At 47.0% G+C, this 26,296-nt stretch overlaps 1 protein-coding gene across 1 annotated transcript in view; it reads right to left on the bottom strand.

The window, feature by feature from the left end:
- Nucleotides 1–641: 641 nt before the first annotated feature.
- The window catches only part of CSMD2 (CUB and Sushi multiple domains 2), a 538,353-nt gene continuing 512,698 nt past the window's right edge, over nt 642–26,296 (bottom strand). Inside the window, 12 exon segments of the mRNA XM_042993830.1 lie at nt 642–2,487; nt 2,489–2,658; nt 4,946–5,161; nt 5,359–5,439; nt 6,859–6,946; nt 8,332–8,444; nt 9,932–10,093; nt 10,788–10,853; nt 17,781–17,960; nt 18,531–18,642; nt 22,180–22,253; nt 22,591–22,764. Of these exon segments, the coding sequence (XP_042849764.1) occupies nt 2,446–2,487; nt 2,489–2,658; nt 4,946–5,161; nt 5,359–5,439; nt 6,859–6,946; nt 8,332–8,444; nt 9,932–10,093; nt 10,788–10,853; nt 17,781–17,960; nt 18,531–18,642; nt 22,180–22,253; nt 22,591–22,764 (1,478 nt within the window). The 3' untranslated portion in view covers nt 642–2,445.

The raw sequence follows: 26,296 nt of genomic DNA on the forward strand, positions 1-26,296 counted from the left end.
CCATATCCAAGAAAGCATCGCCAAATTGGATGTCATGAAGCATTCCCCCATGCTTTCTTATAGGGCTTTTATATTTTAGGTCTTATATTTAGGTATGTTATCCATTTTGTGTTAATTTTTGTATAAATATGGTAGGTTTCCACATTTCCACTCTTGGCTTCTGGCCCCAAATGTGTCTTTCCTTCCCTTCCCCAAGAAACGTTTGCCCCCTAGCCATGAAAAAGGCCATTAGAATGTAAGAAACCAATGCAAAAATTTATATTTTATTTGAATTCAAAAAATTTAAAATTGCTTTCAAATTCAGGAAAGTACCATAATGCAGGACCCCAGGGGAAGCCTCATATACAGAGACAGATAAATTAAATGTATATACTGCAGACAAGCCAAGAAGGTGTGTAGATTACATATTTACAGTCCTTGATGTTTTCTGAAAACCATATTTATACATTTTATTACATTTACAAAAAAGGCTTCCACTACCGTTTACCTACAATAATGAAAAAAAAATGTACACCTTTTTTTCTTTTTTTGGTACTGTACAAACTTTGTATAATAAAAATATATCTCTGTACAAAAGATTTTTTTGTTTGTTTTTGTTTTACTTTTTTTTTTTTTTTTTTTCCTCCTCATGGGATGGTGGTGGGTGTACGGTGTGGATGGCGAGTGAAGGCCTAGACTGCCCCGGTTCCTTCCGACCCTCTGGAGGTGGTGCAGGAATGCCGGAGGTGGGAAACGGTAATGCACAGCAGAGTGCTGGGCGCCCCCCCTGGCATGTGCTCCTTGGGCATCTGCGGGGACACAGGGGAGGGGGCGGAGGCAGGGCTGGTGGAGGAGTCCACTGGTTGGTCTGGGAGGAGTGAAAGAAGGGAGGAAGGGAGCAGCCAAAGAACTTCCTGCATTTGTTTCGGGGAAAGAGAGATATGAATGCGTGAGTGTGTGTGGCTGAGTTGGCCCTCTCCCGCCAAGCCCAGGGACGCTGTGACCCAGAGCGGGTGTGGGTGGCACGGGGCTCCCGCCATTGCCAGCCTCAGTCCCATCTGCTGGGAACTGACGCCTCTCGCTGTACTCGGCCCCTCTTACCGTGAGGCAGATTGTCTCATCTGTTTAAGAACAGGTGTCCCTGCCACTCCGCTCCCTTCCATTTCGATTTATTTCAGTATGTGATACGAACATCTCAGGCCAGCATGTCACACGTGCACAGGTGCTTAAGCCCATAGGGACCTTCCCGAGGACAGAGAAAATGGCTCTAAATGCCACAGTTTGATTCCTAAACTTGCTAGTGTCCCAACAATACTTGTATGGAATTCAATAAGGACCCAAGCACAGTGGAACTCAGAATTAATCAAATCTTCTCTCAAGGAGCTGGAGAGGTTGTGACTTTCATTCACTCCGTTCTTTCCGTTCAGGAGCTCCCAGGTCTTGTGTCTGCTGTAGCCAGGGGCTGCTGGGGGCCAAGGGGGCAGCACCAGCTCTAGGAGGTCCCTTTCCCTGAGGCTGCCCAGACGGAGGGAGAAGAGCCCAGCAGGACACACAGGTCCTCTGCCTGGCCCACCAGCCCCGGCCACAGTCCTACTATACAGATTCACCTGCTCCTCCCTGTATTTGGTGCCCCTTTAGACCTGGGTTTCTGGCAGCTGGTGTAGTGGGATTTGGGGTCAGACCCACCTGGGTTAGCATCCTGACTCCACACTTACGGTGTGGCTTACGTCTCTTCAACCTTTCTGGGCTTCTGTTTTCTCATTTATAAAACAGGAATAACGATTCCTACATTTTGGGTTGTTGTAAGGTCTAGAAATGATACACCTAAAGTGTCAGGCACAGAGAAGAAACTCAACACAAGGCAGCCATGAGTTTTTGGACACTGGGATAGGCCTGCTCTGCTGTATCAGCACCTTCCCAATGCTGCCGACTCGGCATCTCCGTCTGGGCTACAGCCTCACTTCTCTTCTTTGTCAGTTGACAGCCAGACCTGACCTTAGACTCGAGGCCAGATTCCTGCTCTACGTCCCCCGACCCACCCTTCCTTCCCCAGTGCTGCCTAGGACCCAGAATGACTTTTTAACTCACTGGGTTTAGAACTCAATAAAATTCTGTTGGAAAAAATAAACTGATTTCCAAAGTACTTCTTAAGATGTTTTTCTGCCCTTGGGGTAATCCTTGCTGTCACTTTTGCAGGAGAACAGCCAGTTGCGGACGGCTGGTTTCTACACACTGACCACCTAACACACTCGCCGCCTCCTCACACAGGGCCGGCGGGGCGTGCAGCTTCCTCTTCACCTCTTCTCTGTGTTTGTGGGGAGCAGGGCGGGGGGGCATCTTTCACACACATTTCTCTTTTTTAAACTTCGGCGGTCTCTTCGCAGGACTCAAATGAAGGAGAGGCATGTGTGTCTGTGTGTGCTCGGGCCCCCTCCCCCCCCCACAGCCACAAGATGCTTTGCTGTTTTAAATCCATAAGCTTCCTGTGTCCGTCTGCAGCCCCTCTTCCTGTACTGCCCCGAAGTCGGGGCCCAGCGGGAGTCTTCTCTGGGGTGGCGGGTGCAGGTGGTGGCGGGGTGAGGACCCAAGTCCCAGCAGTAGCAGACACGGGCAGAGAGACAGACGAAGATGGGCACCGGGCACTGTGCTCAGGGGGCTGACGGCCTGTCCCCTGGACAACTGAGGACAAACGGATCGCGCGGGGATTGTAAATGAGAGGGGCAGGCAGGGTGAGGTGGGGAGCGGAAGCAGGCGAGAGAAAAGAGGCAAAGCAAAGAGGAATAAAGGGGAAAGAAGGAAATTAGTTACCTTGACCTTTGATCTTCCCGAACCCGAGGGTGGGTATAGGTGGGGAACACCCACAGCAGGACATACATTTTCCCAATACTGTCTTCTTCCCCTGGAGGTTCGACTTACCCATTAGGCACAGGAGACCCAATGCCTAGGGAGCACCACAGTGGGCCCACTTAGGGGCCCAGGAGAATGGTTTTCAAGATCCAATTCTTTCAAAATCGGAATAATAATGGACCTGTAATAATCAGTCCGGACTGAGTTCTATTCAGCTTTGTAACAACACCGTTGTAAGGTACCATGCTTAATATACATTTTTTAATGGAAGAAAAGGGTCCATGAAAGCCCATAGCACAGCCCTGCCCCCTGCCCCCTGACTCACTGACCCCACAGGCCTCCAAGAATTGCCTATTTGGGTTCTTATTTTAATTTCAGCTGTTCTTTTAGGCATTATTTGAATTTCTCACCTAATTACTCGTTCTAAAGACGGGTGTGTGTGTTCACATGGTTTTTCACACATTGCCTCCATGAACCAAGAGCAGCTTTCTCTGTGTTTTCGCTGTGCTCCTGCTCTGGGCAGGACAAGGTGGGCCCCTCGCCAGAAGAGCCCGCCGTGGAGAGCTGTGGGCTGGGCGGAATATTCAGAGGCCCTGAATGCTCATGATGAGTGTTGCTGAGGGCTGCTGAACTGCACATGACCCAGAGGTGACACACTGTGCACACAGGCACGGGGACCCAGTGGAGCCTGAGGTAGGGAGCAGGGGTTGGGGTGGGGGGGGGGATATGCAGGTCAGAGGGCATTCTGGTTTCTTTCTTATATTGTTCAGTAATTCAGCAACTCGAAATTCAGAGTCATTACTGATCACTGGTGAGGCCTGATTTATGTCATCGGAAGGATTTTACCTTTTCTTTTTTGCTTCTATTTGTAGGAGTTCTGAGTAGGAAAAAGTACACAGGGATCATAGACATGAAACCTCAGAACTAATTCTGGAATTCTGGAATAATTTCTCTTCCTTTAAATGTTTGTTTCAGATGGATGTAAAAGGATGCAGAAAAGCCCAATAATTTAATTATTTGCATTCAATAGTTGCCTTTATGTATTCTGAAAATAATTTTCATCTCATGCATAAATTATCTCAATACCTACAATTTTAAGCTTAGACTTAAGCAAGAGAAATACTCTAGAGGAGAAAGTGGACTCAAAGAAGGAAGGGGAGAATTGGAGGCGGGCAGGGATCGTGTCAGCCCATCTATCATGCTCTAGGTGATGGTTAATTTGATATGTCAACCTGCCAAGGCTCTGGTCAAACACTAGTTGTTTGGTCAAACACCAGTCTAAATGTTGCTGTGAAGGAATTTTTGGGGTGTGTTAACATTTAAATCAGTAGACTGAGTAAAGCAGATTACCCACCCCACAGAGGTGGGCCTCATCCAATCAGTTGAATGCCCGAGAAGAAAAGATTGAAGTCCCTGAAGAGAAAGGAATTCTGTCTCCATATGGCCATTGGATCAAGATTAAATCAACTCCTGATGGAATTTCCAGCCTGCAGGCCTGCCCTGTGGATTTCAGACTTGCCAGGCCCACAATCATGTGAACCAGTTCCTTAAACTAAATCTCTCTCTCTCTCTCTCTCTCTCTCTCTCTCTGTATATATACAGTATACATGTGTCTCTACATGGATATCTCTATATATCTAGATATACGTAGACATACATCTTTCTATGTGGATATAGATATTTAGATGTTTATACAGAGATAAGCATATATGTGTATATACATATACACACATAGATAGGTATGTATATCTTAGGTATGTATTATGTGTGTATACGTATCTCTCTCTCTGGAGACCCCTCACTAATACATTCCGCTTAGTTATTTTGCCAAGCCCAAAGGGCTAAGAGCACAGTCTCTGGAGTCCGCCTGCCTGGGGTTGGATGGATTGGATTGTGACCCTGCTACTTATTAGGCGTGTGATCTTGGCCAAATGAATTCCTTTTCTACCTCGTTTTCCCATCTAATGGGGATAATGACAAGGCACAGGAAAGCGCCCCGCTCAGGGTCTGGCGCCCCGCGGCACTCAGGGCATAGGCTCCTCCCACTGGACGCGGCTTTGGGAGCACGTGTCTCGGCGCAAGCCCACTACGAGCGACTGCCTCCCACGCCCCCTCTCACCGGCTGCCGGAGGCGGGGCTCTCGGTGGCGGCGGCGGTGGCAGCCAGGCCTGGTGGCTATACGGCTGTGCACACTGTACTGACTGTGAACTCCGCCTCGGTGGCCATGATGTCTGTGGGCTGGATGTTGCGGTCGTACATTGGGTTCTCAAATGTGGCCCGAACGTTTGTGTTCTCGTGGCCGGCGTAGCCATTGAACGGAACTTTGGGTCTTCTCCTGGGAATGAGAGAGTGACCAAAACGTAAAAAGGGGGAGAGGCTCAGGGGTGTGAATGGGGAGAGGGAGGGAATAGGAAGTTCTGTCTTCCTTTCCCAAGATGACAGCTCTCCGGGGCCGGGAAGGCTGGGGGCGGGCTGGGGTGGGTGATGGGCCTGCATGCCCCCCTCTCCCCATGCCGCCTTCTTCCCCTGTACCTGTGCTTGTAGAGATACAGCACGAAGCCTGCAATGATGAGGGCGACGAAAGGCACCAGGATTGCGGCTGCCACCGAGCTGCTGTTGGAAGCAAAGTGGCGGCCGATGGACTCGGGGTCGGACTCCAGCAGCCTGAGGTCTGCAAAGTCCCAGAGCATAAACCTCAGCTCACAGACACACGATCGGAGGGGACGGCCCCAGCGGGAGGTGTGGCCGTGGCTAGGGATGTCACCTGCAGCTGCCTCCCCCCATACTCAGACATTCCCCGGGGAGAAGACTCCCCACACCAGTCCGTCAGGTCATATGCAAAGGACAGCCATCAGTCCTGGGGGAGCCCACCTGCCAGAGAACCTAAAGCCGTGTGGCAGGATAAAATCTTACCAGGGTGTTGCCCTTCAGAAGTTTCAAAACTTCTTTTGTCTACCAGAGCCTTTTATCAGATAGAAGCTTACAAGGAAGCCACAACACAAAACATCAGCGAGCTGCTCTGGTGGGGGTGGGGGTGGGGGACAGGAGATGCTGAGCAGCCTGGGGACCGTCTCCCCTCCTCTGCTCTGGCCCTCCCAGCACAAGGCTGGGAGGACTCGGGAGACCATGGGGAGGCAACACTGCCTGCTTAGTGGCTCCAAGAGGGCACAGGTCTGCCTCAGGAGACAGGGAGTCAGCGGTGAAGGCCAGCTCTGGTGTGTGGCACTGAGGGGCCAGGGGACCAAGGGACTGCGTGTGTCGGGAGGAGACAGAGGTCTTACTCCACACTGCTCACAAGGGGGAGCTAAGAATACCTCTGGGGCAGGAATAGTGTGGAGTGGGAACCAGGCAAACAGATTTCTGCTTAAGACAAGGAGAAGCTTCCTGAAGGTCAGAGCTGCGAGAAAGGCAGGCAGAGCCCCTGGGAATGGTGGGTGGAGATGTGTGGAGCTGACCCTTGAGCACCCATGACTGCCTCCTGCCTCCCCTTCCACCACTTCTGAGAAGCCAGGTGCCCTCCTCCGACTAGAGTCTGAGGCTCTGACCGGGAGGCTCTGGGTCAAGGCCAGCGAGGAAGTGAGGACACTGGATGCCAATGATGTGTAGCAGTCAGGGTAAAGAAGCTAGGGGAGAACCATCTTCCGGGACTGCTCGGGGTTGGAAAGGGCACTGTGAGTAAAGGCACTCCTGATAACCCCACGTCTGCTTGTTCGGGGGTGTCTGTGTGATGCCCGAGGGCTGGCTGGGTGGTGTTGCTGGCAGCTGTATCTGAGACCCAACGTCCCTTAAGCTGGGGGTCTCAACTTGAGGCTGGGCCTTGACACTGTTTGGCAAAGATTGAGCGTATTATGTCTATGCGCTTGTTTCTGGGGACATATTCCATAGCCTTTATCAGAATCTCAAAGGTGGCCATGGCCCCCAAATGGTTAAGGACCCATGGATCTGGCTGTAGAACGTCAATCCCTTGCCCCAGCACTCAAGTGTCTCCCCCGCCCCACGAGCACACCCTTCCAGGGGACCAATGCTAGTTACCAAGTCTTTGAAAGCCGAACTGTCCAAAGCCTTGGCCCTTGACGGAGCCTTGGTAGATGAAGGTACCTCCGGGGGACTCTGAGGAGACCTGTGAGGGTGAGGGCAGAGGCAGTGAGATGGGGGCATTGGACGCAAAGCCCGTGTGCTGCTCAGCTGAGGGCATGCTTTGAGGATGTTTGGCTACTGCACGCCTCCCAGCTCCTGCTCCATCCCCAAGGTGGGGTCCTCCGTCCACTGTGCTCTAGGCGGACTGTGCCATCTGTGCCCCAAACCACGCACGGGTGGCCACAGAAGTAGGCCTGATGGTTGGCTGTTGTCCTAAGCTGCTCCAGCGGCTTGGCCCTCCAGAGCTCCATTCGCTTCTAGCCCATGGCCTGTACTCCTAGCCCCATCCATCTCCTAACTTTGACCCTTGTTCTCTATGGCGACCCTCCCAGCATGGTAGGGTCTGTTGTTCTTGCACGGCTTTCGGACTACTGCTATTGAAGCATCCGGGTCTTCGCTACCCAATGGGGTATCCAGGGGGGGTCCACAGGATACTCTCAAGAATACCAAGTAACTAACCGGATGTGCCAGCCCTTGGGAGAAGCCACTTGCTTCTCCTTACATGTTTAAGCTCTATGCCCAGCGTGGGGCTTGAACTCTTGACCCTGAGATCAAGAGTCTCATGCTGTACTGACTGAGCCAGCCAGGTGCCCCTCTCCTTATGTATTTGAAAAGCAAAGCCACGAATCCACAGTCGTCCACCTGCTGTCTTGTCCCTGAGGATGCACCCTGACTCCTCAGCTCTCTGCTACTCTGGCCTCTGTGACCTCTCCCTCCTTCCCGGCCTTCCATTTCTAGCATCAAAGATCCAAGACAGGGAAGCCAAGGGTGTGATATGTGACATGATGCTCAACTCCCCTCCTGTGAAACTGGAAGAGGAGCATCACTGTGGACCTGCCTTCTGCCTTCAGAATGCCCTAGAATGCGTTAAGTCTTCCCCCACAAGAGAAGGCAAGGAAGCCGTGTCTCCTCCCCTATGTCTTGGTCTTCTAGCTGTGCTAAATCATCTGTAATCCGCATCCTCAAATGTGAGTGGATATTTGAGGTAGTCACCCGGGACCCACCACCTTTTCCCATGTCCCGGCACCATGTCATTACCTCCAGCTTGCTTGAATTCACTCTTACACCGCTGACCTCTAGTTCCTTGCTTTCTGCTCTAACATCAGAACCTACTCCCTATCACTCAGATGTGCTGGCCCTCTGGAGACTCAGCCTCCTGGTCCCTTTATCTTTTCCTTTACCCACTTCACGAGCAGGCGAGGGCTCCCTTGCTCCCTGTCCTCGTCCCAAAGGAAACCCCCCCGCCCAGGTTTCCATGTTGATCCTATGAGTTTCCACTCTCTTCTCCCCCATTCCCTGCCAGTGATCTGGGAATCAGGGGTGGGGATAGGGCACGGGGAGGTCAAGGGCAGATTTTGTTGAACTTACATGCCCATCTAAAGCCCAGTGGTCATCTTTGAACTTATTCACAAAGATCTCCGCAGGTCCTGTGATCTGGTAAACCTGGAGCAGGAGATGGAAATCTTCTTTCTTGTAAATTCCTGGGAAAAGAAAGTTCAGAGAGTAGACTAAAGATCTGGAAAAATCCCCAAACCCATATTTGTGGGGATGTGGGTGTGGCTGTCCTGGTGAAATTTCACATGTAGATGTTGATATAAACATTCCATGCATAACCATAAGTAGGTAAGTATAGTGTTGCCCATGAGTTTGTGTGGGCTGAATGAGAGGATGTGCAAGAATGTGCAAATGTGTGTTACCACTAAATCACTGGCCTGTGATTGTGACCCTTTTAAAACATGCACATGGCGGAATAAAGTGAATAGGACTTTGGATACGTTAATGTGTCAGTTAACACACGAGTATGTTTTACAATTCGGTGGGTGTGGGAATGCAGGAGGCACGTACATGGGGTTATGTGCACATCTTTATGACTGTGTCTTAAAGCAGATGAATGAAACTGACTGCTCAGCTGTGCTGGTGTGTGCATGCATGAATGGGCGGATATGAGTGCATGTGGGTTGTGTATTAACATGTGCCTTCATTTGCTCACGCATGCCTTTATCTTTACATTTGTTTTCTGAGAGATTTAGTTTTCTGATTATAGGAAGACTGAAAATTGGGGAAATTTTGGAAAATGCAGAGATGCAGGAAGAAAATCACAATCATTCCTGATATCACTAAGAAATTGCCACTGTTCATGTTTTGGTGTAATTACTTCCAGCTTTCTTTCTTATGAATATAATTTTTCCTTTAAAAACTGGAGTCACATTTAACGTGCACTACGATAGGTCCATTTTCCCCAAAACTGGCAAGCTATTTTATCTATCAGATCTCTTATAATTAATACATCCATTTCATTAACTTTGGACAATTTTCTCCTTCCAGTTTTGATATGATACAAATGGCCCTGTTATGTGAACATCCTTTATTCATAAATGTTTGACTCCCTCCATAGCTACTTTTTATGAAAAAAATTCCTAGAAATATAATTAATGGGTTCACTAATTTTCAAAGATCTTGACACAAGTTTCCAAACTGTTTTCTAGAATTGCCCTGTTTCATACTTTGGCCCTTACCGCATCAGTGTCTTCACTTGACCTTGACCAGCACTAAAGTTTATCGCTTAAAAAAAAAATCATAGTGGGATAAGTAGAAAATGGCATTTTGTATTTACTTTCAGTTTTTTGATTACTGCTGAAACGTGTACTTTCTTTTGTTTATTGTCTGTCTGTATTTTGGCTTCTGGGAGTTCTCTGTCCCTATTTTTGGTTCAGTTTTAGAGATATTGGTCTCTTTCCTCTTTAGTTAGGAGTGCTTTTATGTTCAAGTTATTGTTTGTTATCTAACAACTTCATTTTAGTCCCAGTGGTTTTATCATGCAAGCAAAAATGAACAGACACATTATTTGCCTGCTCCCCACCAGACAAGGACAGGAGGACGCAATGAGAGTAGACACATCCTTGCAGAGGGCGTGGGCCCACCCACCCCTGCCACACCCAGGCTTTCAAGGGGGTGGCCTGCTCCTTACCAGCCAAGTGCACTTCTACTCCACTGTGGTCAATCATGGTGGCGTTGACCTTGCTGTTGACAACCTGGAAGCCAGTCACTCTGAGCATGGCTGGCTGCTTCTTCCCCTGGTACTCATAGGCCCCTTTCCATAGGGAATTCTTGGCAAAAACATCACCAGGAACTAGAGGAATTGGGGAGCAGATATGAGAGGGACTTACATATGTGTTGATAGGATTGCGGCCACCTGATGGCTGATCCCAGTTCACTCACTGAGATTGTTTTCCCCCAACACCTAACACAGGGGAGGATGGTGGAGTGCTCGAGTCCTCTTGTGATCCAGAATGGAATTAGAGCTGAATATGATGCCAAATCTAGTTTCCTTCTTGTATAACACACTAATGTGGTACATAAAAGAATAAAGTTTGAAAAAGGATATGATAGTCTATAATAGTCTTGCACTGGTCGGGCCACACCTGTAGTTATGTGCCCAGTTATGGACATTATACTTTGAAAGATACAATACCTGTATTAAAAATGTAACCATTTCCAGGAAGCTCCCTAGGCAGGACTTGGGTCTTTGTGTCTGTATGACCACATACTGGGTTGGGGGGTGGGGGCTGGGCTTGTGGTAATCAATGGCTCCAGAGCTCGAAGCTCTGGATGTGTTTCTGGAAAGCTTGGGCTCTCTCTTCTGGATGAGGTTTTTGTTTCCTTTCCTTCCTTCACTTCCTCCTGAAGTCTGCTTGGGGTGGGGAAACCTGTTTGGCTCTGTAGACAGTTTTCACATCCTTTCACTGAGTACTTAGAAAGTCATATGTAACTAGGTGAAGGAAGCAACACCAGTTTCTTGAGCCAGAGATCTGAACCATACCTACCGGAGGCCTGGGTGAGTGGTGGTTCCCGGGCAGTGTTGATGGGTCTCCCACTAGGCCGCACCTCTGCTGGGGAAAGAGAAAGGAGGGAAATAGGTTCAGCCTCTGGTCTACACTCTACTGGAGAAATAATGGCCACCTCTCTGACATTAGGTCAATGGTTTCTTTGAGATCTTGTTTTGGACTTGTCTTCTTTAGACTGGGAGTGGATACTTTGATGGTCTGGTGATGCTATGGGCCCCTCTCAGAATAATCAAACGTAAAGAGTTAAAGGGAAATCTATTCCATCGATTATAGTCATTGAAATACTAAACAAAGAACTAGGATGCAGGCAGATATGTGATTCTTTACTACTGCATTAAGTAACAGGATCTGGCAGCAGGTCCAGTCACTACCCTAATGTTGAAGTAGTCAGGAACATACGCAATATTTCACGATATCAGCGAGAATGATAATATAATATGAAAATCTCTGCAATTTTTACTGGTTACAAAGTTATAGGTGTTGTAAACACTGTTTTGGGTTTTTGTCTCCATTCCAAATGAAAGGAAATGCTAAATTTCAGTAAAGGGTAAAGGAAAATAAAGTTATTTTCCCACCCTGGTACAGAAATCTGCCGAATGCCCCTACGGATGACCCTAGTTTGAACAGCCCTGTCCTGGACTGTTTCTACTTTCCTCCCAGATGCCTGGCACCAAGGAGGACCTTTCACCAATCAAAAGCGAACTCCTTGAGCATTGGTGGGGGTTTCAGTGGAGTGCTTCCCTCCTTTGGAGTGATGATATGAAGACTAAGAAGCCCCCAACAGCTGCTCCGTCTGGCATTATGAACTGCAATTCCCAGCCCTACTTTCCCAGCATCCACACCACTTCCCCCCCAACCTATGAGATGCTCAAGGAGAAGCATGAGGTGGTCACTTGGGGTGACCCAGGGCTTGGATCCCATGGCAACCACCAAGATCGACATTCACAGCAAAACCTCTGTGCATGATCACATCATCTGGTCCCTGTTCAACATAGTCTTTGTGAACTTGTGCTGCCTGGGCTACTCTGTGAAGTCCAGGGACTGGAAGAGGGTGGGTGATGTGACAGAGGCCCAGGCCTATGACTCTGCCACCGAGTGCCTGCACATCCGGCACCTGGTCTTGGGCCTCCTTCTGATTGTTATATTCACCATTATTTTTGTCACTGGCTCACTGATGATTCTCCAAGAAATTTCAGAGATCATAAAAGGTTATGGAGCTTCCTAGTAGCTGCCCATGGCCTGAGGCTGTCAACCCTTTCACAGCAGTTTATATACACATCAGTCTACAACTGAATTCAATGAAGCACTTGTGTGTGTGGGAAATAAAAGACTGAGAAGCCCTCACAGGCAAAAGCACGTGCAAAGGCACAAGTTTTGGGCCTGAGCCATGCAGTCTAGGTTCAGGTCCCAGTAGTGCTACTTAATGCTGTGTGACCTTGACTAGTTACTTTACCACTCAGAGTCTCTGTCTCCTCATTGGAAACATGGGCAAATACTGAAACATACCTTATAGGTCTGTGATAAATAAATGAGGTGACAGTCAGCCAATGTTAATGTCTTTCCTTATTTGACACAGAAACAACAGAAATATCTGTCTTGTCACCAAGGAAGGGCTGACTCTCCCTACTGTCTCTTTTAGGAGGCCAGGGTTTTAGCATAATCCTTCTGACTCTGGAGGTTAGCTTATGTTTGTGTTTGCAAAAGGCTGTGGCGAAACTTTCCACAAAGACTCAGTAAAAGCACATTTATGAACAAAATGCCTTTAATTGTCTTAGGTTTTATAAGATGAGGGAGTGAGAGGGAGAAAGCATTTTATGGGCCAGGATCTATGCTAGGCCATGTATTTCATGTTATTTCACTTACCCCTGCTCTCAAAACTGTGAGGTAGAGGGGTACCTGTGTGGCTCAGTTGGCTAAGTGTCCAACTCTTGATTTTGGTTCAAATCATGATCTCACAGTTTGTGAGATCAAGCTCCATGTCAAGCTCTGTGCTGCCAGTGCAGAGCCTGCTTGGGATTCTCTCTCTTCCTCTCTATCTGCCCCTCCCCTGCTCATGCTTTCTCTCAAAATAAGTAAATAACATGAAACATTTTAATAAAAAAAACCCTGTGAGGTAGAGATTATTGTCTCCATTTTATAGGAGAGAAACCCACTAAGGGGCAGAGAGGTGAAGAGGCTTGCCCAAGGTCACACAGGAAGGGACAGGTAAAATTCAACTGCATCTAAAGCATTTTGTGTTTTTATATATAAGTACACAGTAACATCAAAAACAATGAAGTACTTAAGAATAAATGTAACCAAGGAAGTGCAAGACTTATATGCTGAAAATGACAAACCATCATGCGAAAGAATTAAAGATTTAAATGAATGGGAAGACATTCCATGTTCATGGACTGGAAGACTTAATATAGCTCAGATGGCAACACTCCCCCAACTGACCTACAGATTTACCACAATCCCTGTCAAAATCCCAGCTGTCTGCTTTGCAGAATTTCAAAATCCAATCCTAAAATTCATCTAGAAATAAAAGGGGCCCAGAAGAGCCAAAACAATCCTGAAAAAGCAGCACAAAAAGGAAGATGTACACTTCCCGACTTCAAAATTTATTACAAAGCTATTGTAATCAGACCTGTGGTGATGTCATAGAGGCAGTTACACGGCTCAATGGATAAAATGGAGGATCCAGATATAAGCTCACATATTTATGGTCAAGTGATCTTTGATAAGGGTACCAAGACAGTTCAATGAAGAATAGTGAAGAATAGTTTTTCCAATAAATGGTGCTGGGATAACTGGATAGCCACATGCAAAAGAATGAATTTGGACCCCAAACAACCACCCGCACCAAAAAAACCCCACAAAATAAACCTAAATGTAAGAGCTAAACTATAAAGCTCTTAGAAGAAAACACAGGCATAAGTTTTCATGACCTTGGATTTGGCAGTGGTTTCTTAGATATGATATGAAAGCACAAACAAGCAAAGAAAATATAGATAAATTGGAGTTCACTAAAATTAAAAACTTTTGTGTTCAAAAGGACATCAAAAGAAGGTAAAAAGAAGGACCTTCTTTTGAAGGACCTTCAAGAGAAGGTAAAAAAAGTCCAAACTAATTGCATTGTATTCATTACATATGTGCAGTTTAATGTACCAATTATATCTCAATAAGGCTGTAAAAAATACCTCCCACATTTGAAAAAAACAATGTAATACAGGACTAAAGTGGAGCTTAAAATTGACAGTCTAATTTCATTTTAGGTGAGGAGTGAAATAAAGGATAGAGTACTATAAACTTAACAAAAAATAAAGAAAGTGAAAGACCACCCGTAAAATGGGAGAAAATATGTGAACATCTTGTATCTGATAAGGGTCTCATATTCTAGATATATAAAGAACCCTTGAAGAGACTCCAGAGCAAGATGGTGACATAGAAGGCTCCTGAATTCCCTCCCCCCACCCCCCACGCCATGGACACACTGAATGTACAGCTACACATTGTTCAACAGTAAGAGTTCAAGTAAAAGAAAAGATCTAAACATAAGAGCATATAAATGTATAAAGCTCACTGATAAAGATAGATGGTTACATTCAGAATACTCTAATACTATAATTGTGGTGGGTAAATCAGTCATAATGCTAGTGTAAAGGTTAAAAGACAAAAGTGTTAAAAGTAACTATAACTATAATAATTTGTTAATGAATACACAATATAAAAAGATGTCAATTGTGATCTCAAAAACATAAAATGTAGGAAGGGAGTGTAAAAACGTAGAGCTTTTGTATGCACTCAAAATTAAGTTGTTATTTGCTCTAAAAGACTGCCATAATTATAAGATGTTTTATGTAAGCCTCACAGTAAACACAAAACAAAAACCTATAGTTGATACACAAAAAGAGGAAGGAATCAAAATGTACCACTACAGAAACTCATCAAATTCCAAAGGAAGAGAGTGAGAAAAGAAGAAAGGAACTACAAAGCAGACAGAAAAAAAATTAAGAAAATGGCAACAGGAAGTTCATACTTATAAAAAATTACTTATTTTTTTATAATTAAAATTTTTTTATTATTTATTTTTGAGAGAGAGAGAGACAGAGTGTGAGTGGGGGCAGGGGCAGAGAGAGAAGGAGACACAGAATCAGAAGCAGGCTCCAGACTCTGAGCTGTCAGCACAGAGCTGGATGTGGGGCTTGAACTCATGAACTGTGAGATCATGACCTGAGTTGAAGTTGGATGCTTAACCAACTAAGTCACCCAGATGCCCCTGTAATTTTTTTAAATGTTTATTTATTTTTGAGAGAGACAGAGAGTGTGTGAGCAGGGGAGGGGTAAAAAGAAAGGGAGACAGAATCAGAAGCAGGCTCTGAGCTATCAGCACAGAGTCCCATGTGGGGCTCGAACTCATGAACCGTGAGATCATGACCCGAGCCAAAGCTGAACCCTTAACCGACTGAGACACCCAGGGGTCCCTCAAAAATTACTTTAAATGTAAATGGACTAAATTCTCCAATCCAAACACAGAGAGCGGTTGAACGGACAAAACAAAACAAAAACCAAACAAAAACTCCAGACCCAACTATATGCTGCCTACAAGAGACTGACTTTTAAGGACATGTAGCTGAAAATGAAGTGAAGGAAAAAGATGTTCCATGCAAATGGAAACCAACAGCGGAGCAAGCTATATTTATATAGACAGAATAGACTTCAAGCCAAAAACCGTAACAAGAGAGAAAGAAGTTCATTAGATAATGATAAAGGGTTAATTCATCACGAGGATATAACAGTTATAAATATTTATGCACCCAACATCAAGACACCTAAATATATAAAGCAAATATTAACAAATCTGTGGGGAGAAGCAGACAGCAATACAATAACAGTAGAGGAGTTCAATACCTCACTTTCGACAACAGATAGATCTTTCAGACAGTAAATCAGTAAGAAAACACTGGACCTAAACTAAACATGAGATCAGATGGACTTAATGGACATTTACAGAACATTCCATCCAACGGCAGCTGAATATACATTCTCCTCAAGTGCACAGGGAACATTCTCCAGGACAGAACATTCTTAATAAATCTAAGAAGATAGAGATCATATCAAGCATCTCTTCTGGCCACAATGATATAAAACTAGAAATCAATTATAAGAAAAAAAGTGGAAAATTCACAAATATGTGGAGATTATATACCATGTTCCTGAGCAACCAATGGACTGAAGAAGAAATCAAAAGGGAAATCAAAAACTATCTTGAGACAAATGATAACGGGGACAGAATTTCTGTTGGGGAAGATGAAGGTGTCCTGGAGAAGGTGGTGATGGTTGCACACAGTATGGTAAATGCACTTAATGCCACTGAGCTGTGCACTTACAAATGGTTCATTTGGTAAATTTTATATTATGACTATATTATCTCAATGAGAACTTAAATGTACTCTAGAAGAGTTCACTACCACATATGGAAAACAAATACTACTTTTCATAAGTAAAATAAACGTACAACACTTCATGCAGTGAAAATACAAGAATAGTATTACATTCTGGCCCTGATAAAGGCTCTGACTCTGACACTTTCTCTCCCTGAGGGGCAGAACTGCAAAGTACTTAGGAACAGGGATTCTGAAGTTCGGTCTTCAGGATCTGAATCTCAGCACTTTTCCTTTACCAGCTGGTGACCCTGGGCATGTTGCTTAACTTCTCTGTGTCTCAGTTTCCTCATATGTTAAATCTGAATAGCCCCTGCCTCTTAGGATGATTGTTAAGGATTAAATGAGTTAGCGCACACAAAGTGCTTAGACTACTTAGCACCTGAAATATGGTGAGATCAGCATCTGTAAGAGAGTTTAATGCCGTTCCAGCACCAAACTGATCCTTTATCCTTGCTTGACCCTTCTTTTTTAAAAAAAATTTTTTTTTTTAACGTTTATTTATTTTTGAGACAGAGAGAGACAGAGCATGAACGGGGGAGGGTCAGAGAGAGGGAGACACAGAATCTGAAACGGGCTCCAGGCTCTGAGCTGTTAGCACAGAGCCCGACGTGGGGCTCGAACTCACAGACCGCGAGATCGTGACCTGAGCCGAAGTCGGCCGCTTAACCGACTGAGCCACCCAGGCGCCTCGCTTGACCCTTCTATTAAGCCTGGACTCAGATCACCTTCTCCAGGAAGGCTTCCCTGGTTTCTCTCCTCCCCTACTTAGGCTGAATTGGTCTTCCTCCTCCTCATCCCCACGGCATTCAGTGCATTGCCGTGTTCCTGAAGGTTCGGTTATATTTGATAATGTGTCTTCTGCAGCTGAACGTGAGCTATTTTAGGGCAGGGTCTGTGTCTTTCACCTTCCAATTCCCTATCCCTAGCACAGGCATGTGTGGTGATAATGCTCAATAAACAGAATGAATGAATGAATGAAGACGAGGGGGAGGGAGGTCTGGGGCATTTTGGTAATGCCGAGGGATCTGTGGGTGGGTGCTGTTTTATCAAGGTTATACTATGTGTAACGAGTTATTCTGGTTTGGTGGAAATGATTACACATAATCCTGGGAGAAGGTAGCAAAATAAAATTTGGGATGGCTTTACCCTGTGCCTCTCTAGACTGACATCTCCTAGAGGCTCAATACCTCAGAAAATCAGAAGCAGGATCCAGCTCCTGGAAATCACATCTCTTCCTTCCTTTTTAAGAAATATTTATTTATTTTGAGAGGCAGAGAGAGAAAAAATGAGAGCGGGAGAGGGGCAGAGAGAGAGAAAGGGAGAGAATCCCAAGCAGGCTCTGCGCTGTCGGCAGAGAGCCTGACGTGGGGCTTGAACCCACAGACCGTGAGATCATGACCTGAGCTGAAACCGAGAGGTGGAGGCTTAACCAACTGAGCCACCCAGGCGCCCCTCTTCCTTCTCTGTTGCCGTCTTCCCCCCAAGCTCAGCTGTCACCTTTGGCCTCCCCTGCTGGAGAAGTTCACCGAGCAGGCACACTCACCCAGGCAGATGGGTGGTTTGCCTGTCCAGCTGCCATCTGCTTTGCAGGTGCGGTGCTCGGAGCCACCCTTGAGGGAGAAGCCCTCCTGGCAGGAATAGATGAGGGTGTAGCCCATGGAGGGCAAGTCCAGGGCCCCAACGTTGGCATGGGTTGGCGTCTCTGGCTGCTTGCAGTGGTGGGCTGGACGAGAGGAAAGACGGTGTTGGGTCTGGGGGATTAGGGTCCTCAGAAGGCCTTCTGCCCATTCCTGTTCCTAGATGGAACATCCCCTTCCTTTGCTTTCTAGGCCCCTTTCATGTCCAGCATGCCCTCCCCAAATCTCCCCTCCACCCCAGCCTTGATGTCTATACAGATGGCTACGATGGAGGTGATGTGGATACTGGCTTAGTCAGTCTGGAGGGACTGCAGCACTCTTCCTGAGGGAAGAGGAATAATTATGGTCAAAAGCCTGCAATCTTTCATCCTGAGGGCTGACTTTGTAGCAGTTCGTTTTTGCTGCCACTGGAAAGTTCTTTCTTTTTTGCTAAGGCATAGGAATTGCCTTCCAGTATCAGAAAGGCTTTTGTGTGGCAGTGTCTTCCGTGAGGCCCCAAGGGATAAGGACTACAAAGAGCGCAGTATTGGTCCCAATGAGAAGTCATGAGCTCCCCGTCATCCAGAACGTCTGAGCACGGCCCGGGTGCCCAGCTGGGGGAGATAACGTGTTGCCAAGAGGCACCGTCGTGGGATGCAGGTGAAGTCTGCACTCACGGACACAGTCGGGCGGGGTTCCGCTCCAGGTCAGGTTGGGAAGGCAGGTCCTGGTGGTGGAGCCCTGAAGCAGGTAACCTTTTTGACAGCGGAAGAGCACTGTGCTTCCGACCTGTGGGGAGGAGGGAAGGTTCCTTGATCACTTTCTACCCAGCGATGCTTCACACCCTGTCACTTGACTACTTACTTTCGCGTGACCGAGCTCCTACCCACACCCCTGTCTCCACCTGCAACATCCTACTTCCACTTCTCTGCCCGGTTAAATATTATTTACCCTTTGAGGCAGCTTCCACTCCGCCTTTTCCGCAAGCCCTCACCCAGGCCCCGGAGCCAGATCAATGCTGTTACTGGAAGCATCACTCTCCGCTGTGGCGGACAGAGTGCCTGACTCAGAATCAGAAGATCTTGATCAGAGTTGCGGCTTCCACATCTACTCACTGAGCGACAGGCTGTAGGGGACTCTATGCCTTAGTCTTCTGGTGGACAGCATGGGGTGACCAGCCCTGCCACGCCTACAACACAGTGTCGTGACACTCAAATGCAGTGGTGGATTTGAAAGCATTTTATACACTGCACGAAACAGAATCACTGCTTGTGCGTGTCTCTTTCTTCTACGAGTCGATACATTCCGTAAGGAAGGGAGACTTGTCTTCTCTCCAGATAGCTGCATCTGGCACTTGCTTTGTAAGTATCTGTCGGACAGAATTGCCACCTTCCTGCCATCTAAGTCTCTGCTCAGTTGTTTTCCCCATCCTCACCCTCCACCAGCCCTCACTGTCCAACTCTACACCCCTGCAGCCACCGACTCCGTCTCTCCCTCTGCCCTCTGCGTGGCATGGCGGGGTCAGATCAGCTTCCTAAGTTGCAACTCGGATTTCACTATTTCCCAGCTAAGAACACTCACGTGTCCCTATTACGTACAGGAGCAAATTCAATCGCAAAGTGAAACTCTTGACTCGCACTCCCTTCTTCCAGGCCTCACTGCTGTGTCTTGAATTTCATCATCTCATTCGGCAACGGCACCTCTGTCCATCCAGTTGTGCAAATCAAAGCCCTCAAGACAGCCTTGATTACTCCCTTTGCTTCAGCCTCTCCCTCCAATCCAACAAGTCCTCTGGTTCTGTCTACAAAGCCCACTCCGACTCCTTCACTTCTCCCCGTGTCACTGTCACTACCTCCTTCCTCCTGAGCCACTGCAACAGCATCCTACTTGTCTGGTGCCTCCCTCCTTAACCCCCATCATTCACTCTCTCCACAGCGTGCAAATGCTGGATCAGAATCACCTTCAAATGGTTTCCTGTGACATTTAGAATAAAACCAAAAATGCTCACTGTGGCCTTGAGGGCCGTAGGTGACCTGGCCCATGGCTTTCTCTTCTCAAAAATTATCACGTGAGGGGCTCAGTCGGTTAAGCGTCCGACTTCAGCTCAAGTCATGATCTCACAGTTTGTGGGTTTGAGCCCCACGTCAGGCTCTGTGCTGACAGCTCAGAGCCTGGAGCCTGCTTCGGATTGTGTCTCCCTCTCTCTCTCTGCCCCTCCCCTGCTTGCTCTCTGTCTCGCTCTCAAAAATAAATAAACATTAAAAAAATTATCATGTGATATTTGATGCATGCAAAAGTCTATGTGGAACATATACAGAAATGATCTGTCATAAGGAACTGTACATCTTAAGTGGAGTGCACCCCTCCACGTAAGGGCTAGAAGGCCAGTGACACAGTTGTCACTATCTGTGTGCTCCTTCCCTGCCCTGTTCCTCCGCTCCCCCTCAGTGGTAACTACTACCTTGAATTTTGTTTTTAATTTCCTTGCTTTGTTAAAAAAGAATTCTATCACACATAGGCACATATCTCTCTCAACGATGTTGTTCCTAGTTTTAATCTTTTTGGAATAGCATCATACCACCTTTGTCATTCCATACTATGTTTCTTTTCTTTTTTTTTAATGTTTTTAATTTATTTTTGAGACAGAGAGAGACAGAGCATGAGCAGGGGAGGGGCAGAGAGAGAGGGAGACACAGAATCCGAAGCAGGCTCCAGGCTCCAAGCTGTCAGCACAGAGCCCGACGCGGGGTTCAAACTCATGAACCACGAGATCATGACCTGAGCCGAAGTTGGATGCTTAACCGACTGAGCCACCCAGGCACCCCATACTATGTTTCTTTTTTAAAAAAAGTTTTCTAAATTTATTTTGAGACATGGACAGAGAGAGAGAGAGAGAGAGAGAGGGAGAGTGGGGAGGGGCAGGAAGAGAGGGAGAGAGAATCTTGAGCAGGCTCCACACTGTCAGTGCAGAGCCTGACACAGGGCTTGAACTCATGAACAGTGAGATCGTGACTTGGGCTGATATTATGGGCTGATATTCAGAGTCGGGTGCTTAACCGACTGAGCCACTGGGGTTCCCCCGTGACTGCACTGCGTAGAGCTGTAGTGCATTCATCTGCCCTGCTAATACACCATTGTGTGACTTTACCACAATTTTTCTCATGTTTTGGTAACATGTGCAAGAATGTCTTTGGGGTTAGTTTCCAGGAATGGAGCTCTTGGGTCACAGCATGTGTGAATATTTAACTTTATAAGACAATGCCCCGTTTCCAAACCTCACCCAGCTCTCTGGTCTCTTCTCCTCTGTTCACAATGCTCTGGACTTGCTGGCTCACCCGCCTACCAGTCCTCCAACCTGCTAAGCACTCCCCTGCCTTGACACCCCTCTGCACTGGCCGCTCCCTCTGCCAGAAATACCCACCCAGCTCTGCCAGGGGCTGGCCCTTCTCATCACAGAGGCCACAGTTCAAGTTCAGGAGGCCTCTTCCCTCACCCCGCTTCCTAAAATAGCAACCCACCCCATCACACCCCTTTATATTATATGGTACATAGTGCTTATTGTTGTCAGAAATTATCCTGTTTATTGTCACCAAGTGGAGAGCTTCCTAGAGCGGGCACCTGGCCTGTCTTGTTCCCACTGTATTCCTAGCACCTGGAGAGGTTATGCCGCTAAATATTTGTTAAATGAATGCAGATTGAGTGAATGCGTCACATTCCTTGGCTGGATCCCAATGTGCCATTTCTTCTGGGCACATCTTGGGCTCCAGTTAATCGTCCCGCCTTGAACACAACTGTACTTTCCTGCTTCCTGTTCTCTATTCTGTGCGTCCCATCCACGGCTGTCCAAATCCCTTCCTTCTCCTTGAAGCTCATTCTGAGATGTGTCCATGAAGCCTGTATCCTCCTGGAAGGTGTCCATGGAGCCTGCCTCCCGTGTGGCATCTGCTCGCTCCTGCCACTCTGTCTAAGCCCTGTGTCTGTGAGTAGGGGATATGTGCCGTGAGGACAGAAGGTTATCTGTCTCACTCATTTCTGTCTTTCCATAACCACCCGCCCCAACTACATGGGCCTGCTGGGAAGGGGTGCTGTCAGTATGTGAGAATCTGCTCTCCCACATCAGGTTTTCGGATTGGTGTAAGTGCCTTCTGTTTCTGAATGGGCTCCTGTGTGGCACGGTTCAAAGAGGCAGAGCGCTTCCTGTCTCCAGCTTCCAAGGTTTTGTGTCCCACTGGTGCTGCCCCAGGGAAGATCCCTGAGTCTTTCGAGGCTGACAGCGATGTGAAGGGACAGGAGGCAGGAAGGCCCGATCTTGGCTGACCTCATTACCTGGTATCCCTGGGAACTGTTCTGTATCCCAAACTGCGGCACACCGGGGTCTGCGCACATGGTCAGCGTTGGGTCTGGATTGCAAAACAGAGAAACAGACCACATGGGCACTGAAGCTTTCATCGCCTCTGCTCACTCTGAGAAATAGGGGTAGGAGGGGAAAATGGAGCCAGATCCTGCCTCCCCCACCTGTTGGTATCTCCACCCGAGTCATACCCCCGGGCTACGTGATCCCCGGCAGCAAGTTCACTCTGGTTATTTCAATATCACACCCTGCTTTAAGAAGCTCAGAGGAGGACTTGTTCCCTTTTGCAAATGAGAGCACTGAAGACAGGGAAGGAAAGGCATCATCTTGGGCCTGAGAGAAGGATGCCCACCAGCTGGGACACTCTGCCCCAGACCACCTCTTACCTATGCAGCTGGGCTGGGTGCCACTCCACGTCCCGTCTGACTGGCAAAACCTCCGTGGTGAGCCCACCAGCACCAGAGGGGGCTGGCAGGAGAAGGAGATGGACGACCTGTAGGAGAAGCCTCGGTCCTCTCTCCTCCCACGGGCTGGGACGCCAGGATCTCCGCAGAACACGGCTGGAAAGACGAAGGGAGAAAGGCAGGTCTGAGTTGCTTTCTAGAACCCAGTCTGCCACCCCAGGCTGGCTTTCCTCCTGGTTCTACTTGAACTCTGCACACGGGGGCAGCCCCGGGTAAAAGATCACACTTGCCTCTCACACCTGCTGCCATGTGCTTCCTCTCCTTTCCATACTCAAACTGCTTGTTAATAATCCCCCAAGTAGTGAAGTAATGTTCTAGGAAGTATAGAACGTTGAGAAAAAATAAGCTAAAACTCACTACCGAAACTTTTTTTCCACTTTGATGCTCATTCTCTTCTAGCCTATGCTCGGCTGGATGTAACCTTGTGCGTGGCTGTGAACCCGATGTCCAAGTGTTGTAAACCTTGCTTTGTTTGCTTATTAGCCTGTAAACGCTCTCCACGTTAATGACACCGTTATCACAACTGGCCACATATGCAATGAAAGGTTGTGCCGTAACTGTAGTTTATCATAGCTAATCATTTGTATTAGGTATTTTCTATTATTATAACCTTAGATGTTATAGGGCTATTCTTGCCCTGGTAGTGTTTTCTTAGGGGGATTCTCTAGGACTTCATATGTTTAAAGGTTTAAACGTGTTTACAGGTCTTGACGTGGACTGGAAATGGCTATCCAAAGAGTGTGCATTTATGCTGCAGCGAGTAGTGTATGAATGTGCCCATTTCATTGAGGTCATCAGGGAGATTCACTAGAGAATGATTATCAAATTCAAATTGTGTGACAGCAAATAGAATAAAGGCAGGCCCCTCTTCTGTCCCTTCAGTTCACTGTCTTAAGCGTTTGCATACATAGTTTACTAAAAATTCTTATTTCCTTAGGACGTTGCAGAAACAGACCTGTGTTTTAAAGGGGGTTGCCTGCAATAGTGATTTTGATGCCTTTTAAAATAAGCACAGAGGGATTCTACCTGTAGTTTTGTTCTTAGAACCAATATACTTTTATTTATTAAAAAAATTTTTTTTAAATGTTTGTTTTTTTTGAGGGAGAGAGCGCTTGAGCAGGGCAGCGGCAGAGAGAGAGGGAGACGCAGAATCCAAAGCAAGCTCCAGGCTCCAAGCTTGTAAACACAGAGCCTGATGCGGGGCTTGAACCCACAAACTGGGAGATCGTGACCTGAGCCGAAGTCGGAGGCTTAGCCAGCGGAGCCACCCAGGCACCCTGAATCAATATACTTTGAAACAGCTATCAAGCCCAAAGATAATAAACAACCAGTGGTGTGTGGTGTGGTGTGAGTAGGCCCAGGGGACCGCCAGCACTCTTGTGTCGTGTTGGTCGGAAAGCACGCTCAACTTGCACTTCTTTTCTGTAAACACTTGCTGTGGCAGTTCTACGAATCGCCAAGCCCCGAACAAACCAGCTGCCGTGGGGAGCAGCCGGATGGGTCTTCACACTGTTAATGTGCTCCGCTTAAAAGAAAGGGCCTCATGTCGGTCATATGCGGCTCTGAAGTTCCATTTATTGAAGCAGTCTAAAATGAAAAATTAAATTTATGTCTATTCTTTTCTCCTATCTTCAAAGTTCTAGTGGTGATAGCATGAGCTATAAATTTGAGTGAGAGTTTCAGAGAAAATTGGATCGATGATTGTTTTCAGACTAGACTTTGTCACTCACTCGCTATGTCAGGTCCTTTTTCTGAGCCTCATCTTCCCCACCAGCCACCGGAGAAGGGACTTCTCCTGCCCACCTCCCAGGATATGTCATTGTGAGCATCAGATGTGACCATGTGTGCAAACGTCCCTTGAGGAGGCAACACAAAGCACTGCGAAATGTAAAACGTTGTCTGTATGGATGTACTGATGTGCTGTGACCTCTCAGCGGATGAGTTCACATGTGGGTAATCAGAGCAGAGCTAAAGGCCCAGGGTGACTCTTCTTCCTCATTCCTATTTTGCTTTGAATTAGATTCACTTCCTTCTCTATTAACTTTCAAAGACCATTTACTAAACACCTTTCAGCTCCTGATTTTCTCCTGTTTCTGGAGCCAAATAAGTCTGCAGGCATGAGCCCTGCCTTCTGAGATCTTGGAATCTAAGTCAGATAACACAGGAGGGTGTAAAAGATGAAAGGTACCAATTTTCAGTAACACGGCTTGAACATCAACAAAATTGACTGAAAGTACACAAGTGCATCAGATACTCAGAAGAAGAAGTGGAAGTTGCACATTTGGAAATGGTGCAATCAGGGGTGGCAGGGCGGTGGGGAGAAGTCAAGTTGAGAAGCTCTTTCTTAAAAACAGGGGTGCGGCCCAGCCAAATGAGAAGGTAGCATGGAAAGAGCTGAGTGGATCTGGGGAACATGTAGAAAGGGGGTGAGGCTGAAAATGAGTTGATCCTGATCTGCTACAGTATGGGGACAAAATCCTTGACCATGTTTAGGGAGTTCTATGAGGAAGAATGGTGTTACGAGGATACATTTGCAATAATACAGCAAGAGAATGACCAGGTTTGAGAAGCAGGTCTACGGAGGAAAAGACGCAATCTGGAGGAGGGAAGAGGAAGCACCAAGAACTGCGGGAGGCCCAGATGCAAAGTATGAACCAGTGATAAGAATTCCACGGTTTACTGCACACCTCAGTGGTCAGCCACTTGGCCATGGTAAATATGTTGTGGAGCACAGTGGGTGAGAAATAAAGATATCTGACTTCTTACCAGCAATCTACAAGAAAATGGGCTACCAAAGGCAAAGCTCCCAAAGATACCACTTCAAGCATGAAGAACACCCTTGATGCTATGATATGAACGTGTGTATGTGCATGGAGTCAAGAGGTTCATAAACATAACCAAAATAAAATGGAAGCAGGACCAGCAGGCTATGCTGGAAGAATCCTCTATGGAAGCTGGGGAGTCTAGTCTAACCAATCAGAAGTCAGTTACAGGCCGAGTTGACCAGATGTCACCAAATCCAGAAGAGGCAGCTCAATGAGCAAGAAGTACAAATGGATGACAACGAAAGAACGGCTCCATCTTGCAGATAAGGAATGTGAGGCCAAAGAAAACAATGAGATACCTTTTAAAACTTCTTGTGCTAGTAAATATTAAAAGATATTGGCAAAATCCATTGTCAATGAGGATGTGAGTCAAGACATATTCTCATAAACCGCTGGCAGGAGTGTGAGTGTGCTTTCTAGAAGACAGTTTGGCAACAGGTGTCAGGACGTAGAGAGTGCACGCCTGTTGGCTCAGCATTTTCTCTCTCTTAGGGCTTCACCACAAGAGTGAGGAGATGCTATCCTCAAGAACATTTATTGCAGGACTTCTAACAAGATTAAAACTGGAGAAACCTAAATTCATCACCAGTAGGAGAAGATTAAACCAGTTGTGGTATCTACAACAAAGAAATGCTTTATGCTATTACACATGATGATGTGTAGATCCGTATCGAGTGATGGAGAAAGGTGGTGATGGCCCATCAGGGAAGACAAGTCGTGAACTAGTAAGCACAGCATGATTGCAAACCGTTTACAGAAAACTGCACACCTCCTGCTATCTATGTAAGAAAGCGTTGTGGTCG

The sequence above is a fragment of the Panthera tigris genome, chromosome C1 (genome assembly GCF_018350195.1).
Source record: "Panthera tigris isolate Pti1 chromosome C1, P.tigris_Pti1_mat1.1, whole genome shotgun sequence".
In the NCBI taxonomy this organism is placed as follows: domain Eukaryota; kingdom Metazoa; phylum Chordata; class Mammalia; order Carnivora; family Felidae; genus Panthera; species Panthera tigris.